This window comes from Dendrobates tinctorius, unplaced genomic scaffold (assembly GCF_039654945.1).
Source record: "Dendrobates tinctorius isolate UK_male_01 unplaced genomic scaffold, ASM3965494v1 ptg000062l, whole genome shotgun sequence".
Lineage (NCBI taxonomy): Eukaryota > Metazoa > Chordata > Amphibia > Anura > Dendrobatidae > Dendrobates > Dendrobates tinctorius.
The window spans coordinates 37,354,898-37,376,474 of record NW_027361730.1 but is presented as its reverse complement, the minus strand read 5'-3'; the positions used below and the strand labels follow the sequence as shown (position 1 = coordinate 37,376,474).

At 40.1% G+C, this 21,577-nt stretch overlaps 1 protein-coding gene across 1 annotated transcript in view; it reads right to left on the bottom strand.

The window, feature by feature from the left end:
* The window catches only part of CPLX3 (complexin 3), a 32,253-nt gene extending 18,359 nt beyond the window's left edge, over positions 1–13,894 (bottom strand). The window contains exon 1 of the mRNA XM_073579547.1: positions 13,109–13,894. Within this exon, the coding sequence (XP_073435648.1) occupies positions 13,109–13,272 (164 nt within the window). The 5' untranslated portion in view covers positions 13,273–13,894. The remainder of the gene's footprint in view (positions 1–13,108) is intronic.
* Positions 13,895–21,577: the final 7,683 nt, after the last annotated feature.

Below are 21,577 nucleotides of genomic sequence, written 5' to 3'. Positions count from 1 at the left end.
GCGACTTCAGGGCCTGTTTTTCCTATCAGACGGTTGGGACATTTTTTGGTAGGGTTTTTTACGGATTGCAGACAGCAGCTTTTCTATCCTGTCCTTTTTAGTTAGCTTGGGCCCCATCGTTTGCTCAACCTATCTTTCTATCTGTGTTAGTGTTTTCATCTTGCTTCACCGTCATTATATGTTGGGGGCTGCCTATTGCTTTGGGGTCTGCTCTGGGGCAGTTTAGATTTCCCCTTTCTTTCTTTAGGCCTATTTAGTTCTCTGGCTGTGATTGAGGGGTCTAGGGCATCGTAGGAACCCCCTGCGGCTACTGTTAGTTGTTGTGGATAGGATCAGGGGTCTGCAATCCGATAGCTACCAACCTCTCCGGTTTTCTGGACTTAGCTTGTATTTTTGTTTTTTCCTCCTTCGGTGACTCATAACAGGACCACATCACATTTGAAGTCACTTTCAGGGGTGTACATGACAGAAAATACCCAAAAGTGACACCATTCTAAAAACTGCATCCCTCAAGGTGCTCAAAACTACATTCAAGAAGTTTATTAACCTTTATGTGCTTCACAGGAACTGAAGCAATGTGGAAGGAAAAAATGAACATTTAACTTTTTCACAAACATTTTAATTCTGAACCAATTTTTTTATTTTCATAAGTGTAAAAAGAGAAAATGAACCACAAAATTTGTTGCGCAATTCTCCTGAATACGCCAATATTGTGGGGTAAACCACTGTTTGGGAGCATAGCAGGGCTTGGAACGGAAGGAGTGCCGCTTGACTTTTTCAATGTAGAGTTGGCAGGAATTGAGATCAGATGCCATGTTGCGTTTGAAGAGCACCTGATGTGCCTAAACAGTGGAAACCCCCACAAGTTACACTATTTTGGAAACTTGACCCCCCCAAAGGAACTTATCTAGATGGGTGGTGAGCACTTTGAAACCCCAAGTGCTTCACAGAAGTTTATAACGTAGAGTTGTGAAAATTAAAAATTATATTTTTTCACAAAAATGATCTTTTCGCCCCCGAATTTTTATTTTCCCAAGGGTAACAGGAGAAATTAGACCCCAAACGTTGTTGTGCAATTTGTTCTGAGTACGCAGATATCCCATATGTGGGGGTAAACCACTCTTTGGGTGCACAGCAGAGCTCAGAAGGGAAGGACTGCTGTTGGACTTTTTCAATGCAAAATTGGCTGGAATTGAGATCAGACGCCATGTCGTGTTTGCAGAGGTCCTGATGTGCCTAAACTGTGGAAACCCCCAATTCTAACTCCAACTCTAACCCTAATCCCAACCATATCCCTAACCACAAACCTAACCCTAATACCAACCTAACCCTAATCCCAACCCTAACCCTAGCCCAACCCTAACTTTAGCTCCAACACTAAGGCTAACTTTAGCTCCAACCCTATCCCTAACTTTAGCCCCAACCCTAATCCTAACTTTAGCCCCAACCCTAACTTTAGCCCAACTCTAACCCTAATGGGAAAATGGAAGTAAATACATTTTTTTATTTTATTATTTTGCCCTAACTAAGTGCATGAGAAAGGGGTTTGAGTTACAATTTTTTTTGATCACTGTGGTAGGGTCTATCACAGTGACCAAAATGAACCAATAGGAAAAATTTCCTATTGTTCCCAGAAGAAGACGCTGGCGGGTGTGGGGGGATGCAGGAGGGTCCAGGGACACTGGGAGGTACCGGGGGGAGAGCGGGGACCCTATTTCTCTTTCTGCTGTGCGATCACATCAGAGGAGAAAGAAATTAAATGTAAAATCAGACTTTTTTGCGGTCGTCATTATACGGTTAATAACGGCGATCGCAACACTGGGGTCTGTAAAAGCCAACCTGAATCATGTTCTCTTGGGTCTCTGCTACCCCCAGCAGCTGAGACCTCAGAGATATTTCGATGCTGGGTGGCGCTATAACCTTAAACCTCAGCGCCGTTAATTAACAGCGATGTGGTTTAAGTACCCCTAACTTCCTCTGTTAAAAGGCGTATCGGCGTTCGTTAAGGGGTTAAAGGGTGTGCAACCAAATATGAAGTTGAGGGTATCAACAATTTTGTCTGGCCAATTTTGAGGGTTTTGTTTGAAATAATGTCCAGTTTGTCTTTTTTGCTCTGTTTTTTTTGTGTATAACAAAATGTGCAATTGCAATAACTTTTTCTGAGAAATACTTTAATTTTCTGGAACAATTTCAATGGTGCCAACACAACAAACTCCTATTAAAAATACAGTCCATTCTCAAGAACTGAGGGATTTTCTCTTGTACTGTGGGCCATTCATTGCCTAGCTTCAACCACCTTGCAGTCTCAGAATGGCCGGTTACCTAGGTAAGGCACTCGCAACGCTTTTGGGCTCTATGTTATTTAAGCTACACACGGTACTCTGAAGCTGGTGGTGGATCTGGCCAGCCTTAAGGGCCTGTCACACTAAGCGATATCGCTAGCAATATCGCTATAACGTCACTGGTTTTTGTGACGTAGCAGCGATATTGCTAGCGATATCGCTATGTGTGATACCTCCGACCGGCTCCCCCGCTGATTATCGCTGATTGCGCGAGAACATCCTGGACCGTTTCTCGTCAGCTTCCTGCTGGGCTTCCTGTGGCGCCAACGAGCGACGCGTGGACGCGGGTGGGAGGACGTCAGGATCGCCTCGTCTGACAGGTAAGTAACGACCCCAGACCGCTGCTATGTCGCTGGTGATATCTGCCTGTTTAGCAGCTCACTAGCGACCACTTAGCGATGCACCAGCGATCTTGACCGCATCATATCGCTGGTCGGGATCGCTGGTGCATCGCTAAGTGTGACAGTACCTTTAGTTTGTGAGAATGCTCTTTTCGGAACAGTGGTGCAACTATCCAACTGTTCCAAACTGTCAGTTCTCAGGAGTGCACCACACCCGGTAAACAGGAAGCAGTGTGATCCTGAAAAATAATTAGAACAACCCTTTCAGACCTAGCAGATTTATTGAAGTTTTTCTATATTGATGTTCATCCTTCATAGTCGAAGATGACCATGACTTCGGGGTTAGAAGAGAATTAATAGTTATGGGTCCGGAGGTGGATAATGAGGCCAATCCAGGCCCTGAAGGTTCTCCCACATATTTGACATAAGGAAGTAGATGTGGTCAGTACACCAGATTCTGCTTGTGCCTTGCGGACAGCACGCTTTACATAGTAACATAGTTATGAAGGCTGAAGGAAGACCTTATGTCCATCTAGTTCAGCCTATTTTTAGTGCAGCTGTTCTGTTCTGATCCTGGGGAAGGCAAAAAACCCACAGAGTAGAAGCCAATTTTCTCCATAGGGTAAAAAATTCCTTCCCCTAATCTGGGTCAACCATCTACCTATAATATTATGTTATTCGTAACCTTCTATACTGTTACTCACAAGAAAAGCATCCATTTCTTTCTTAAATTCATTCAGTGAGTTGGCTGTCACCACTTCCTCAGGAAGAGAATTCCAGAGCCTCACTGCCCTTACCATGAAGAACCCTCTTCTATGCTGGTGCAGAAATTGTCTTTCCTCCAAACGAAGAGAATGTCCCCTTGTTCTTGTCACAGTCCTTGGTACAAACAGTTCATTGGAGAGATCTCTGTATTGCCCTCTGATATACTTGTACATATATATTAGGTCTCCCCTAAGTCTTCTCTTTTCTAGAGTAAATACACCTAATTTTTATAACCTTTCTGGGTATTGTAGTGAACCAACTCCATTTATCATTTTAGTAGCCCGCCTTTGAACCCTTTCAAGTTCAGTAATGTCTTTCTTGAGCATCGGCGTCCAAAATTGCACACAATACTCCAAGTGTGGTCTGACGAGTGATTTGTACAGAGGGAGAATAATGTTTTTATCTCGTGTCCCCAGACCTCTTCTAATGCATCCCATGACCCTATTTGCTTTGGTGGCAGCTGCCTGACACTGGGCACTCCAATTTAGCTTCTTATTGACTAAGATGCCTAAGTCTTTTTCCATGTCTGATTTCCCCAGCAGTTTCCCATTTAGTAAGTAATTGTTGCATCTGTTTCTCCTTCCCATGTGTATAACCTTACACTTATCTGTGTTAAACCTCATTTGCCATTTTTCAGCCCAATTCTCCAACTTACTCAAATCTGTCTGTAGTTGCAAACTTTCCTCCTTTGTGTTAACTACCTTACATAGTTTTGTATCATCTGCAAATACTGATATTTTACTGTGTAAGCCATCCGCTAGATCATTAATAAATATATTAAATAGTAGGGGGCCCAATACAGAACCCTGTGGTACCCCACTAGTAACCCTGGCCCAATCTGAGTATGCACCATTAATAACCGCTCTTTGTTTTCTATTACTAAGCCAGCTACCTACCCATCTACACACATTTTCCCCACCCCAAGCTTTCTCATCTTACCAATCTTTTATGTGGGACAGTGTCAAATGCTTTAGAGAAGTCGAGATAAATGACATCCAATGATTCTCCTTGGTCCATTTGAGAGCTTACATCCTCATAGAAGCTGATCAGGTTAGTTTGCAGGAGCGATCCTTCATAAATCCATGTTGATATGGAGTTAAACATTTATTAACATTGAGATATTCCATAATGGTATCCCTTAGAAACCCTTCAAAAATTTTACCCACAACAGATGTTAAGCTTACCGGACTATAGTTTCCAGTTTCCCTTTTACACCCCTTTTTGAATATTGGTACCACATTTGCTTGCCGCCAATCAAAAGGAACAGACCCTGTTTCTATAGAGTCTTTAAATATAAGGAATAGAGGCCTGTCTATCACATTACTTAACTCCCTTAATACCCGAGGGTGAATGCCATCAGGGCCTGGTGATTTGTCAATTTTAATCTTACTAAGGTGGTTCTGCACTTCTTCCTGGGTTAGGCAGGTAATACTTAATGGGGAATTTACATTATCACTCTGCATTTCCCCTGGCAAATCCTTTTCCTGTGTGAACACTGTTGAGAAAAAAGTATTTAAAACATTTGCTTTTCCCACATCTCTCTCTATGATTTCACCCTCATTGTTCTTTAAAGGGCCGACACCATCAATTTTAATCATTTTACTGTTTATATAATTAAAGAATAGTTTGGGGTTTGTTTTACTTTCCTTAGCAATGAGTCTCTCAGTTTCCACTTTTGCTAAATGTATTTGTTTTTTACACATTTTATTTTTTTCTTTTTGCGTCCAAGATTTTCCTGTCATCAGCTGCACGTGTTCCTGAGGTGATAGGTGATCGATCCTACCTCAACGCTGCAGAGCCTGGTTTATTCCAGAATTGCTGTGTCCGGGACATTGTCTTGCCACCCAATGTGAGACGTCTGCGGAGGCAACTCATGTGAAAATGATTAAGCTGTTTAGCATGCTGGCTGTAGACAGTCCAGGTCTCAGTAGCATAGAGAAGTGTTGTGAGATCTTCAGCTTGGTGGTACGGCTGAGTTCCCTTCATTCCCAGACGTTCTTATGCAGTCTCCCGAAGGCAGCATTGGCTTTGGCAATTTTGTTATTAACCTCAGCGTCTCTGGTTACTTCACGGGAGAGTGTGCTGCCTAAGTAGGTGAAGTTATCGACTGCTTTGACTGCTCCTTCACCGTGATACGTGGCTCCTTGTATAGTTTCCCTGGAACAGATTGATACATGACTTCGGTTTTTCTAGTGTTGATCTACTGTAACTACTAAACGTGTGTACATAACTAATTGTGTGACTCTTCCCTTAAACTCGTGGAAGTTTTTTTTTCATTTAAATCTTTTTATTTAAATGTGTGTATTTGAAGTGCAATTTGCAGCAAAAATATGAAGCTGACCCCTTGTGTTTTTGCTGTTGAGTTGGGGTTTAAACTGCCATGGATCCGCACATGATGAACTCAATGCAACTATTCTGCTCGCAGCTATCCGCTGGGATCTGCCTCAAAAAGTGACATATCATAGTGGGGAAATCTGAAACCATATGAACAGCAACACCGCTCTCCCAGTAGGAGTCTTTTTTTGTGGGGGTGTTGGTGCATTGAACTCTAATTTCTGCCCGTAGTAAGGGTTCTGGTTGACCTTTTTTAATTAGACGCAGTTGAAGACAAACATGCAATTTTAAAGGATTTTGCATTTTTTGCTCTAAATAGTAGAAAAAATGGTTAAGGCAAAGATAAAGAGCTTTTTTTTTTAATTTGCTCCAAATTCATGAACTGTGTCTACTATTTTGATAATTTTGACACAAAAGAGTCCACAAATACCACAAAAGAAAAAAAAAAGGCCCTGATTCATCAAGACGATTTACACACCAGTCTTTATAAAAGGGACGGTTGGAGTCAAATTCTTCTGGTTTATTAAGAGATGCATGCCTCTTCATGATTCTGGAGTGTCTGACGAGTGGCATGTCCCTCCATGCGTCTTGCCACAAATCTTACTCCAGTCAGTCACTGGATTAAGATTTCTGGATTGCGGAATTCCACAGCTCGTAAGGAATTATACAAGCTGCACCGCTGTTTTGTCCCAGCTATGCCCCTTTGGCAGAGCTTGGAGCAGCTAGTGTGAAAATGCTGAAAGTTGCAAATGTTTGTGCAACTCCTACAACTTTTCAAAGAGATTCATGCCGGAATTCTGGCAAAATTACTTTAGTGACTCAGGGCCAAAGACTTCCAAAAATTGCAAATGATAAATCAGGCTTTTAGTGTCTAAAAGTGCCCAACTGTTCCCTTTTTAGTCTTTACATCTAATGTTCTCACACCAGCCATGTATTCCTCCGGCAATTTGCATTAGTCACATGAATATGTCCTTAGTGTCATTCACATCTGCTGTTTTTTTTTTTTGTTACTGTCACCTTGCCCCCTTTTATATGACTAGTGCTGTGTGATGCAGTGTATTTGCCCTGGCATATAGAGGACTTATCTGATCGTTATTCAGATTTTTGTTTTTACAGCAATTCATTGTGCTCTAAAAATGACTTGGCAACATGATTTTCCAGGTCACTACATTTATGGAAATAACAAACTCGTATATTTTTTTTTTTGTATTTTAGTAGTGAAGAAAAATCATGAAATGCGTAAAAAAAATTGGGTTAGCCTCATCATTTTTTGAGATGCATAACTTTTTAAACTTTTCCATCAATGGAGCTATTTGAGGCTATGTTTTTTGCATGGAAAGCTGACATCTTTATTGATATCATATTGGGGTGCATACAACATATTGTTCACTTTTTATTACATTTTTGAGGGAACTGTAGTGAATCAAAAAATTTTAACCTGGCATTTCGATTTTTTTCATGTTAAACATATGATTTAGATTACGATATTTTTTTATTTTGATAGCCTGGACTTTAATTGAAATAGTGATACCAATTATGATTTTTCTTCCAATTTCTTGGAAGAAATTCCATGGTAACCCATCAGTGCCCTGTGATCGTGTTGAGGGGGCCTACGTCAGCCTTTGTGCACAGAACGGCAATAGCGCTATTTAAGTGCCGCTATTAGAGATTGACAGCAGCATTTATACAGAACCTGACAGCTGAAACATGCTGCCGGATTGACGGGCAGCATGTATCAGGCACTGGCTGTATGATCTCAGCCAAGTATGCTCCTACGTGGACGCAGGAAGAGACCTGTAACTCAAAGGCAGTGGGTGGGAAGTAGCTCCCGGGGAACCAACTCTCCAACTAGTCTCCAGCACTACCCTGGTGGCTTGTAAAGATTGTTTTTCTATGAAATGCCGCAGTGTTTCAGCGTTAAACATACTTGCCTGAGATCATGCAGCCAGTGCCTGATACATGCTGCCCACAGATTGGGAAACATGTATCAGAGCTCAGACTCACTTTAAATAGTTGAACAGCAATGATTACGGCTAGTGCCGATCGCTGCTGTTACCGAGAGATGCCGGCTTTGCATTACTGCTGGCATGTGCGCTGAATGGAGCCAACATGGATACTGAGCCCACACCATACACGCACACATTGACTATGATATACTGTCACGTCAGGGTGCTCGAAGGGGTTAACTGTTAAATACATCTTAATATGACCTTTGTACAAAATTACTAAAATGTTCCACTCAACAAATATAAATAGATCCTTATCTTCTCCTTATTGCATGCATTTGGAGGTAAAAATGGTGGCACATTTAGCAACTGTTTGACTTTTTCAGGCTATTTTTTTTTCTTGCACATTATCATTATAATTATTATTATTTAGATGTTGTTTGTGGTCATAAATAATGTGATAGAAGCTCAAAAAAGACACATACAAGTGTTAGAAACTTTCCCATTGGATGGTCACTGATGGATCCACGATTAATCCATTCTGCAGTCAGAAATATACAGTGTAGCACCAAGGCTATGCAAGGAAAAGAGTGTAACATTTGTAATGAAACTCAACTACAAAAATGTTTTGAGCCAAAAACACATGCATTTGAGTAAGAAACAAAAATTGTCACTAAAGTTGAACCCCTTTGAAGACTTTTTGTAGACCATCGGCTGCGAAGCAATTCCAGTCACAATCCAAGAGGATTACATAGAGCTGTGTACCGTATACATACACCTTATGTACATGCAATTTTCAGGAAGCACCAGAGCTGGAGCTCCAGCTCTCATGAGGAAATGGATTATGTTGTGCTGCTCCCTATTTTCAAATCAAACCTATATTATTTATTGAGCTTCCACTTTAAAATATTCCTTCTTCATTCCAATAAATCTGGAAGTTTTGGTAGTGCTATAATACTAGACACAGCCCATGTAAAATAGAGGCCATATTTCTGTAAAGAACAAAACATTACCCCTTAGACTCCAGTCAGAAGCCTCTCATACAGCCAAAGCAGATCTCAAGCTTTGCACTGATGAGCGGCAAAACCTCGAAACACTGTCTGCAAATAGAGATGTCTGGTTTGGCTTCTATCCTAAGTCACATTGCAAGGCTCGTTAAAGGGTCGATATTGACTTTTAGGATTGCTACTTTCAATAGTGACATTAAAGTTCAAGTCTTCCGTTCTGAAGAGGCAATTTGCAGATGTAAAGAACACAAAAACTACATGTTTGGTCTATTATAAGTTGTTCCAAGTGGAAATATCTAGGAGCATATACAGCCTTGCTTTGAGTCAGTTGGCCACTCATCTTCACAATAGGACATTGATTTCTGAAGCGGAGCTCACTACCAAGTTCTTGAAGAACCATTAGTAAAGTTCAAGAACTCTTCATTGAGAGATTTATAGATTTGTTTTCCATGGCCAAAGAGCGTCATATTTGCCACAATCCAGATCATTAGCTGGACCGGTGTGAAGGATACAGACTTTGGAATATTGGAAACCCTCTCCTCATTCTCTTTAGTGATATTTCATGCGTCACCAACTAGTAATCTAATCAACAAATCTGACTTGGCAGATGCCAGGAGAAAAATACTTGCCTGAATGCATATAGCTAAATATAACATTTGGTAAAAGAAAAAAAATATATATAGACGTATACATAAAGTCCTTGGGCATTTTTTTCTTGGTTTGGGAGGCAATTAGTTCAACAGCAGGAAAATTTTAATGCAACAGCAATCAATTATTTTGTAAAGAATTGAAAAATTGTGTTTTTCTGGCTTAGATTGCTAATTGACTTTAGGGAAAGCTGTTTCCTTTTTACAATAGCCAAGACAAAATTAAAAATATTTTGTCAGTGATGGCTCACTATTGAAAAAATTACTTGCCTTCACAAAGGCCATGTGGAAAATTTAAAGGCTTTTTCTCTCATACAAAGTACATTTTAATCAATAGATCTTGGAATTTAAATAAGTTTCGCAATTAGATGTGTTAAAAAAATGTTCCTGCGCTGAGATAATCTTATAAATGAGCCCCTGCTGTGTACTGTGTAATGGCTGTGTCTGATCGTGCAGGAACATGGTCTGATCATACCACATCTCCTGGGAGGGGAGGAAGTGGTTAAGATGGGTGGTTGTTTTGCAATAGATTTTTTAAAACCCAGAAAATTATTGGACAAGAACAATCTACAGATTAAAAAATAAACAACCGTCATGGCAAATCTAACCCTATATCTTCACTTCATTTAACACTCTTAAGGTGTAATGGATCTTCAACTTCAGGCCAGCCTTTATGCTCTCTATTGATTTTTACTTAACGCTAAAATCATTAGGTTGTCCATCAATTAACCAGAGTGAAGAGCATCTGAAGGACCTATCATCTGGAGGGCCTAGCATACAAAGAGTATCTGGTAAGTCTAGGATCTCCATGAATTTCATATACAATCCATTAATTAATACAGGCCCAGCATAATGCTTCTTATTTCCTATGGTGGCTCTGCAAGATCAAAATTAAAAGCTGCCCAGTTCCTTCAGAGGTAACAACTGATCACTGGGGTCCCTATATCAGGACATCTTGTCAGGTTATTTTTGGGGGATCCTTCTAACATAGCGATTGTCAACAGCAGACGTCCCTTTCCATGGTTTGCAATGAGATATTCATACACTTACAGTAGTGCTATTTGGCATTCTATGTACTTTTCTGAAGTTATGGAATTTAGGCATAATGAAGATCTGTCAGTAGGTCAAAAGTGGCCAGTTTTTACTCTTATTTTATTCCTCCTATGCAGTTTCTTTGTTTTGTTTTATTTTTTTAAACTCCATGTAAGCGCTCTAGAGATATAAGCCTTTTTATTCCGTGCTTATTTTCATGGCATTTACCAAGAAAAAAAAACATGAACCAAAGAGAATTTTTAAGAAGGCAGTATGAATAAAATAAAAGCAAGAACTGGCCATTTTTGACCTGGTAACAGGTCCTCTTTAAATAAAGTCACTAAATGTCCTACTGGGGGTCTGTATGTGGAGGAGACAGGGCAAAAGCTTAGAACAAGGATGAATACTCATCGTCACAATAAGAGAAAAAAGAATGGATCTACCTGTGGCAAAACATTTCTGTATCCCTGATCACAGCAACGTGGATATGAAATTACTGGTATTGAAAGGTAACTTCAATTCTCAGAGAGAGAGACGAGTTTGGGAGTACAAATTTATGACGACCTTTGACACTCTCAGTGCTGGAATGAATGTGTCGCATGGATTTATGTCTTTTTACATCAATTAAGGAATTTCCTTTTAAAACCTTGTGGGGGCATCACAACACAGAACTAGACCCCAATCAGAGGACCATAAAACATCCGGACTCCTTATCTATGAACTGGTCCAATGTTTATATTTATGTTTCTCCCTCTCCCATATTGATAGTTCTGCTTCATGTCACTTGTCTTATCTATTGCATTTTTTCTAGGTTGTATTGTGCATAAATATGTAACTTCAGATTTTGTATTAGTCTAGCCTGATGAAGAGACCTGAGTAGTCTCGAAAGCTTGCAATGTGTTACCATCTTTTCAGTTAGCCATTAGAAGGTATCAACTACTGAGGACTCTCAATCCTGAATATTTTTAAATAAAGTCAGTCATTCTAGCGCTCACTCATTGTAATATTAGCTTTCTTAATATTAGATACATTCTGATATATACAGATTATCTACCTACTACCTGCTTTCTAACAATAATGTTGAAGACATAGGCCTGTATAAAACAACCTCTGACTGTTCATGGTCTGACAAAAAATTAATTCAATTCTTTAATGTGCCACATTAGTTCAAAATCCAGTGTATACATGGTACGTGCTCCGTTTTTGGTAGCAACAACCTTAATGACATATTAATTATACATATCAGATTGGTAATTTACCACAGCAAGGAGAGTACCGCATGTGGGTCGACTATATACCACATACATGAGGTTTCTCGGCAGAAGCCAAGGGGGAAGGCATTAGGCGGGGTTTAGTGAGGAGCGATGGAGCACTTCCTGGTGCTTGGAGAGTCCTCAGAGCACTTGCCAACTCATTTGCATATTGCTTGAGATTTATCTTCTCTGGAATGCATTGTGTGTATGTGGCCAAACAGGTATGCTTCAACTTTTGTTTTACTACACTACATGGCACTGTAATTGCTTAAGTGTCCATAAAGCTCATGACAGTCTCCTTTTTCTGTAGCACCAAACCATATGCATAGGCTTAGAACAAATTACAGCTAAGAATTCCCATCAAATGAACGTGGCTTAGATTTAGAAAAGTACAAAGCTAAAGTATGTTAGGAGCTAACAAGAGCTAAAGCAGACACAGAGGAGCTGAAAAATAAATAAAAGAACAGTAAAGGAAAAGTGCCATAGAAATTGCAAAGTTCTGTGTTTATTTCTTTATATTATGTTCATGTTTGGTATTTTTTTTCTAATGTCACATTGCTATTGGGTAGGGATTAGGAATAAGGTGAAATTAAAATCTATTTGTAAATTCATACTTGTGAGTTTATATTTGTCATCCATATAAATTACAGCAATGATCATAAAAATGTCTAACACCCCGGTCGTACTGAGAATAGAGCATTTTGAACTGTTGCTTTATCTCTTATGGTTTCTGTGCTATTTTAGCTATGCTTCTCCAATTCATCCACATTTTAGCAGAGAACATGTATTTATTACACTATAATAATTTATACTGACATTCACCAGTGTCCGGGTATTTAATTCTGGGCATTATACAGTATAATGGTTAGGCATATTGGCAATAGAGTGAATACATGTCTGGACACTGAGAATACACCTTACTAGATACTCCCCTTAAAGGACTATTCTCTTTTTTCCTCCTGCTTTCATCTCCTACCCCTCTGTACTATCTTATAGTAGCTACAGAACAAGAAAGAGCAATTGGATCAACTTGATTTTGTAAAATAAAATTATGGTATATATTACTACATTTATAAAGAAATCTGAGGGATTTTGGTCATGTTTGGTAAAGGAGTAAAACAGTGAAGGATGGTTAAAAGCAAAGAGTAGCTGCCCTTTAGGATGATACTTTTAAAAAAGTTCTCTAATTGGAGAATCTTTTGGGATCCTTGTGACTATTTATAGATAAATAATACTTGCTTATGCACTGCTGTTTTTTTTTTTTACATTTTTCATTTGACATGTAATCATGCACTTAAGGGTCTCCAATAAACACAACCCCAATAACATGCAAGTTTCTATAATATATTCAGTCCAAATTTATAAAAAGAGCAAAATTAGAATGTAAATATTTGCCCAAGAAGATGCTAAACAAAAAGAAAAAAGTGACATAAAACCTTACTTCTCTTCCAGTAGCTGCTTTTGATATTCTTCATATTCTTCCCTGGTCATTCCTTGGGCTTCTGCTGCAGATTTTTCTCCTTCCCCCTTCTCTTCTTTGCTCCCCAGACCTCCAGTGAGGTTCTTCAGTTGTCCACCCACCATAGTCTTCACCATAAAAGCCATAACTGTAGAGAATCTTAAGGTTTTATGAACCAACCAAAGATTACAAACCCACAAGAAGCTGCTTACTGTAACACTCAATCGCTTCACAACCCTTCAGCAGTAAGTTTGCAAGTGCAGTCTGTTGTGCTCAGCATGGATCTTGTAGGTTCAGGTATGATCAGTTTAATTAGTTGAATGGATTTTCTCAGTCTTGTTGAATTAAGTCCTGCAGATAAGACCAGAAGTGAGGATAGTCTGAAAGGCCTCCGAAATTTAGCTCCTTATGTCTAGAGAAGGGTCACTGCTTCTTTTTTTTCATTCAGCCCCACGCTCCTGGTAAGTCCCATGTAAGCACTCAGTGAGCACCACAATCCTGCTCAGATCCCAGTCTCAGCACCACAATCCTTAATAGCTTCAAGGTTAATGTTTCAGCACCACAGTCCTGAACAGCTCCCAATTTAATGTTTCAGCACCACACTTCTGGACAGCTCCCAGTTTAATGTTTCAGCACTACAATGCTGGACAGCTCCCAGTAAAACCTTCACTATGCCTCTCAGTCTGAGTCTTAGCAGGGAGGGAGGGAGTAGACTTCAGAGTCACTAGCATGAGATCTCAAAACACAATCAGCCCCTTCTGTTGAGTCTGGCTTACATCATTGCAGCCATTGGCTGTAGTAAAGTCACTTATCCTCTCCAATCTGTTCACTTAACTCACTAGGGCGACGGTTCGGAAAAGCAGCTTCTATTTTTATTAGCTTTAAACCCTTCAAATGCTTTTGGTGTCTGCTCCCCAAGCCCCTATTTTTTCCCAAACTTATCTAGACTTGTTTTACTCTCCATTACGTCCACCTTCTACATATATTTTATCATCGTCTATAAAAGGGTTAATGTCAGCAGTGAGATACCCTAAACACGATGCCTTCACACCTACGGTAACTCTGCCACTGACGGGTTATTAGTGTGAATTATAGCACGAACCTTCAGATGATGATACAATTAACACCTTATCATCATCTACAATGTGTCACAGAGACATCAGCAGACCTGCTGAAATGTATGGGGGGAGGTAACTAATACATAAGCCTTAAATCAAATGTAACAGCCATAAAGGCAGCAATATGTTGCCAGTATAAAAGAATTGTGTTGTAATAAGAGAATATTAGTGATTTAGAAAATAGCTCAGCAACTGAACGCTCAGGTGAAAAAAAGCTTTTATATTGGTGAGAATTAGGTTGCAATTTCTTATTTATTTTTGTTTAAATGCTCATTTATGAAACAATTTTCATCACAAAAAGGCAAATAGATATTTTTATTCAAGTAAGGTACCAAATATCGTAAAAGCAAATATTAATATATTGAGTAATGTGCATATCATCTGGCAAAAGATAACCTTTATGCAGAACAAGAAAAGGGAATGGTATAGTAAAGCCTGTATTCTGTGCAATCTGATTAGTGCAGGAATAATTAATGACAAAACACAGACAACAAGGGAAGCGGTAACATAGGATGACTAAAGTCATATGCAGGGTAATCCTACTTGAAATCATGCAAAAGTGAAAATATTGTCAACAGAGCAAGACCTGACATGTCCAAGGTAAAAAAAAGTGCACCATTACAGTAAAGAGGGCTACCACACCTTTGTAGAAACCATGAGTGTTCCAAGGAGTCCAAATTGCATCTAATGAATACACTTCATTGTGTGATTATGCAGGGAGATATTCTTTACATCTTTTAGTTCAGGAGTACAGTTCTAAGGCTGAGCTCACATCTATATTGTCATTTCCAGTTTCCTTTTCATTCTTCGGAGCAGAAAATTTAATGGAACACAAGATTCATCACACTACAGACACAAATGACACCTAATGGACCACATTGACTTATAATGGTACCTGTCATTTTGACAGGAAGAATAGTGCTTTATTCTGCTACTGGTTGAGTATCCAATGCATGTTTGATCAAAATCTTCCCTAGAAGGAAGAGTGGACTGCCTCCAATTTCTACTAAGTATCTGGCCGCTATTATCATACTGAGGAGAAATCTGGCAGTCCAGCATTCCATTGGGGTTCAGGGGATGATTAAAAGGTCTTATGAACATAACTCCTTGTCATATGCCCATGTCATATGGATATTAAAGTGAACCTGACAGCTGATTATGTTTCAGACACTGGCTGTATGACTCTGAAGCACTCCGGCATTTTAGAGAGAAACATACTTTAAAAGTTGCTGGGGACCGAGCCTCACTGGAGACTAGTTGGACAGGTGGATCCCCGTCAGCTTCTTCCCATCCACTGCCCTGGATTGAAAGGTCTCTGCCTATAAGCGCACGCCGCAGCATTTCAGAGTCAAACATACCTGGCTGAGTTCATACAGCCAGTGCCTGATCCTTGGGAAGCATGTATCAGCCGTCAAGTTCTTTCTAAAGAGAGCAGTTCTATATGACCCTCGTTACAAACCAGAATGTAGTGTCTTGAGCCATCCTTGTGTTATATATCAGGCCATTCCTATGTATAACCCCAACTTTATACTACATTTCTCTTGCTTCTTGGTAATTGGTTGACAACAGCTTCCCTGGCAAAATAAACTATTTGCCAGGGGTGCCTAGAGCAGAACCTGGAACAATCAGCTGAACATCTCTGGGGCTACTGCCTAAATCTGTCTTTCACTGATGAGACAACTTCTTTAGGAAATTTTTTTACATAATTTTTTTTTGTTTGTCTCACAAATACAGGACTGTTTTAGCCTCAACTGAAACCTTATGTTCAATGTAGAGAGCAGCAAAAATAATAAAAAAAAATAAAAAAGAGGTCAGAGTATACTGACAATAATATTGTGTTCAAATACCCTAATTGTAACAAAAGAAATTACAAGATGCATAAAGAATGATCATCGTTATTAAAAGATAATCATACTTTCAAGATCTGAAAACTTCCCTTACCCTAAAAACTGAGTGGTTTAAGGAAAGAGTGAGGACTTGTAACTTTTCTGTATTAGTCAATAAAATATTTCCCATCTCAATTATTTATTTCTAATCCTTCACGATTGTGTTGAGTTTCACACGTATCGCAGATCACATTTTTCGATCTAAGTGAGATAGTTTACTATATATACCCTCTCTGTGTACCATCACTGCAGCCTAAAGCCATTTTTATCCCCACAAGACCTGACTTCAAACTTATTCCACAATAATAATTCTTTGCCTTTTCCAGAACTGGTCTAAATAGTATAAAAAGTACAAGACAACTGCAGTTATAACCCCAGTATGTCTAAGGCCCTATAAAATGTGGAGAAAGTACATAGAGAATCTTCAGTGAATAAGTTTAAGTTGCCGTGACGTGGCGGGATGGCTTGTACATTATTTTGATCAAAATTATGTTACTAAATACCCTTATTATTATTATTATTATTATTATTACCTTTATGCATTATTAGCATAATATTTTTTACTTTTTGTGTTTTTTGCTTTTTGTTTTTTCAGTGAATAAGTTTACTAAAGTAATTGTCAATTTAATGTTAACTTTGCGAAAAAAAACAAGGTTCTGTCATATACAGTGGGAAAAATAAGTATTTGATACACTGCCAATTTTGCAAGTTTTCCCACCTACAAAGAATGGAGAGGTCTGTAAATTTTATCGTAGGTACACTTTAACTGTGAGAGACAGAATCTACAAAAAAAAAATCAGAAAATCACATTGTATGATTTTTACATAATTTGCATTTTATTGCATGAAATAAGTATTTGATACAGCAGAAAAACGGCAGTTAATATTTGGTATAGAAACTTTTGTTTGCAATTACAGAGGTGAGATGTTTCCTGCAGTTCTTGACCAAGTTTGCACACACTTCACTAGGGATTTTGGCCCACTCCTCCATACAGATCTTTCAGGTTTCAAGGCTCTTGCTGGGCAACATTGAGTTTCAGCTCACTTCAAAGATATTCTATTGGGTTAAGGTCTGGAGACTGGCTAGGCCACTCCAGGACCTTGAAATGCTTCTTATGGAGCCACTCCTAAGTTGTCCTTGGCTGTGTGTTTCGGGTTATTGTCATGCTGGAAGACCCAGCCACGACCCATCATCAATACTCTTACTGAAGGAAGGAGATTGTTGGCCAAAATCTCATGATACATGACCCCATCCATCCTCCCTTCAATACGGTGCAGTCATCCTGTCCCCTTTGCAGAAAAGCAACCCTAAAGTATGATGTTTCTCCCCACCATGCTTCACAGTTGGGATGGTGGTTTGGGGGTTTTACTCCTCATTCTTCTTCCTCCAAACACAGCGAGTGAAGTTAATACCAAAACGTTCTATTTTGTTTTCATCTAACCACATGACCTGCTCTCATGCCGTCTCTGGATCATCCAGATGGTCATTAGTGAACTTCAAACGAGCCTGGACATGTGCTGGCATGAGCAAGGGCACCTTGCGTGCCCTGTAGGATTATGATCCATGACAGCGGACATACTTACTACATTGCGCGATATTAAGCGTCTTTGGTTTCTATGACACTAGTCCTGCTCATGCGCTCCTGGAACTTCTGGTACGGCGGGTACACACTGATACCATGTGCTTTCTCCATGCGGTGAGTTTAAACAGCTGCTGTGACTTAATAATTACCTTGGTATATATATACTGAGGGGACTTACAAGCCTCACCACATCCTCCTACCCCTGATGAAGTCACGACGGTGACGATATGTGTCAGGTTATGGGAGCGGCACCTTGCTTTTCCATATCTACACATTTCTTATGAGTACCTGTGTTCAGTGAGCATGTCCTTACTTTTGTTTGCAGTCTGGGGTAGTAAAGTATGATGGGGAGATTGATATATTTGTGGTTATTTGGATATTTATCTTAACCCTCTCTATACCTTTCTATCCAAGTGGTATATTTAACCCTATTGGGCATTGGCTAGTGCACTGGCCAATGCCTTTGTGGACTGCTATTTGGTGCCAACTCTGATTATATTGTGGCTCTTTTGGCCCTCATTACGGGCCCTGTACCTTATCCCCCAGTTATAGAGCCATATATTCATTTATTGTAAGCTTATTTACTTGACATGCTGTACATTGTACTGACTTCCATTCAGGAATTTATATATTATACAAGTATGGTACAAGGTTATTTGCTGCTCTTATTTATACAGGTTACGTGTGATAACCATTGTATATTATAAGTGTTTTTATTCTTTGTGGTGTTCTGTATGTCCTATGAAATAAAAATTGTTATTTTTCTAAGGTGATCCCTGCTATTTTGTATGTCTTCTTTGCTCCTTTGGTCACTTGGATTTAACTTAAAGACATACTGCGGTTGGATCTTTATTACATTCAGTTTAATTGTTTGATGGTGCCCTCCATGTCTTGTATTCTATATGACCGCATAGTGTGTTACTAATGGTAATGTCTTCAGGTCATTGACCAGGTCTTCTCTTGTAGTTATGGGCTGATTCCTGACCTTTCTCTTTCTCAGAGTCATCCTTACTCCACAAGGCGAGGTCTTGCATGAAGCCCCAGTCCGAGGAAGATTGACAGTCATCTTGTGTTTCTTCCATTTTCTAATAATTGTGCAAAAAGTTGTTGCCTTCTCACAAAGCTGCTTGCTTATTGTCCTGTAGCCCATCCCAGCCTTGTGCAGGTCTACAATTTTGTTCCTTATGTCCTTAGACAGCTCTTTGGTCTTGGCCATAGTGGAGAGGTTGGAGTGTAATTGATTGTGTGGACAGGTGTCTTTTATACAGGTAACGATTTCAAACAGGTGCAATTAATGCAGGTAATGAGTGCAGAGTAGGAGTGCTTCTTAAAGAAAAACTAACAGGTCTGTGAGAGCCAGAATACTTGCTAGTTGGTATGTGATCAAATCAGGGCTGCCACTAGGAATTTCAGGGCCCCATACTGTCAAAAATTTTTGGGCCCCCTTGAGACTCCATCTAGGCTTCACCCCAGCTACCCCTCCACCCCTCGAATCTTCCACAGTCCCACCACCCACTCTTGGAAAAACTCCATTTCTGCACCACGTCCTCACTAATCACACATTAACCGTTCCCAGATCACATACATAACCATCAGCTTTTGTTCTGGCCAAAATAATTTTTAAGCCGCCACCACGGCAAGGTAGACTCTTTTAGCCGGGCCCTACTCTACTGTAAACTATTAAACATTTGGTAAATTACCCAATATTGTTTTTAGGTATATTTTTCTTTTTCTTTAAGGGAATGTGTCACATACATTTTTTAAAATAATTGAAACCAGATTGTGACCTTTTTTTATAATCTGTATTTCTGATTGCAGATTATTGTAATCTGTTTTCTGTACATTTATGGAAGCTGTTGGTGGATATTGGTCTGCGCTCAGACTACGGTGCATGAGCCAGCCGTGGGTTTCCTGACTTGAACTCAGCAGCCACACAGCATGTATGAGGATGCGGGCCAGGAGATCGGCGCCCAGTCTATGCACTGCAGTACGAGTGCTGACCAATAATTATGCTGCCAGAATAATAAATAAAGATCTTTCCCAATCATACATGACCACTTTTTATTTTTCCATCAATATGGCCATGTGAGGGCTTGTTTTTTGCAGGATGAGTTGTACTTTTGAATGACATGATTGGTTTTACCAAATAGTGTCCTGGAAAATGGGAAAAAAATCCAAAGTTTGCCATTTTCCGAGGCCTGTGGCGTCTCCATTTTTCATGATCTGGGTCTGGGTGAGGGCTTAATATTTGCATGCCGAGCTGATGTTTTTATTGGTACCATCTTTGTGTAGATATGATCTTTTTATCTCCCATTATTGCATTTTAATGCAATGTTGCAGCGACCAAAAAAAATAATTGCCATTTTTTATTTTTTTCCGCGTTACGCTGTTTACCGATCAGATTAATTCTATTTATATATTGATAGATTGGGCAATTCTGAAAGCGGCAATACCAAATATGTGTATTTTTTAATTTTTATTTTATTGTTTTATTTTGATTGGGGAAAATGGGGGGTGATTTAAACTTCTATATTTTTAAAAAACTTTTTTTTCACTTTTTAATAGCTTCAATAGTCTCCATGGGAGACTAGAAGCTGTGATTATCCCATTGCCTCTGCTGCACATAGCAGGGATGCAGCCCTGCTCTATGTAGCAGAAATGCTCGCTTGCTATGAGCGCTGACCACTGGGCGACGCTCATAGCAGAGCGGCAATGACCACCACAGGGGTGTGCTGCAGATGCTAGGTTGTCATGCCAACCCATCGGCGACCCACAGTCATGTGACAAGGGCGCTGATAGGCGTGGTTTACGACGTGTGCATGTTAAGTGCCGCTGTCAGACATGGACAGCGGCATATGACATGTTAACAGCTGCGGGTGTATCGCGATTCCACCCCGGTCTGTTAGGGGTACATGACAGCTAATCAGATCAACTGTCATGTGCCAGAAAAGGTGCGGGCTCATCGCCGGAGCCCGCACCAAACAGGGGGAGGTGTCCAATGACGGACACTGCATGTTAAGGGGTCAATAAATGTAAACAGTGTATATTATTGCATATACACTCACTGGCCACTTTATTAGGTACACCTGTCCAACTGTGTGTTAAGACTTAATTTCTAATCAGCCAATCACATGGCGGCAACTCAGTGCATTTAGGCATGTAGACATGGTCAAGACAATCTCCTGCAGTTCAAACCGAGCATCAGTATGGGGAAGAAAGGTGATTTGAGTGCCTTTGAACGTGGCATGATTGTTGGTGCCAGAAGGGCTGGTCTGAGAATTTCAGAAACTGCTGATCTACTGGGATTTTCACGCACAACCATCTCTAGGGTTTACAGAGAATGGTCCGAAAAAGGAAAAAAATCCAGTGAGCGGCAGTTCTGTGGCCGGAAATGCCATGTTGATGCCAGAGGTCAGAGGAGAATGGGCAGACTGGTTCGAGCTGATAGAAAGGCAACAGTGACTCAAATTGCCACCCGTTACAACCAAGGTAGGCAGAAGAGCATCTCTGAACGCACAGTGCGTCGAACTTTGAGGCAGATGGGCTACAGCAGCAGAAGACCACACTGGGTACCACTCCTCTCAGCTAAGAACAGGAAACTGAGGCTAAAATTTGCACAAGCTCATCGAAATTGGACAGTAGAAGATTGGAAAAACGTTGCCTGGTATGATGAGTCTCGATTTCTGCTGCGACATTCGGATGGTAGGGTCAGAATTTGGCGTAAACAACATGAAAGCATGGATCCATCCTGCCTTGTATCAATGGTTCAGGCTGGTGGTGGTGGTGTCATGGTGTGGGGAATTTTTTCTGGGCACTCTTTGGGCCCCTTGGTACCAATTGAGCATCGTTGCAACGCCACAGCCTA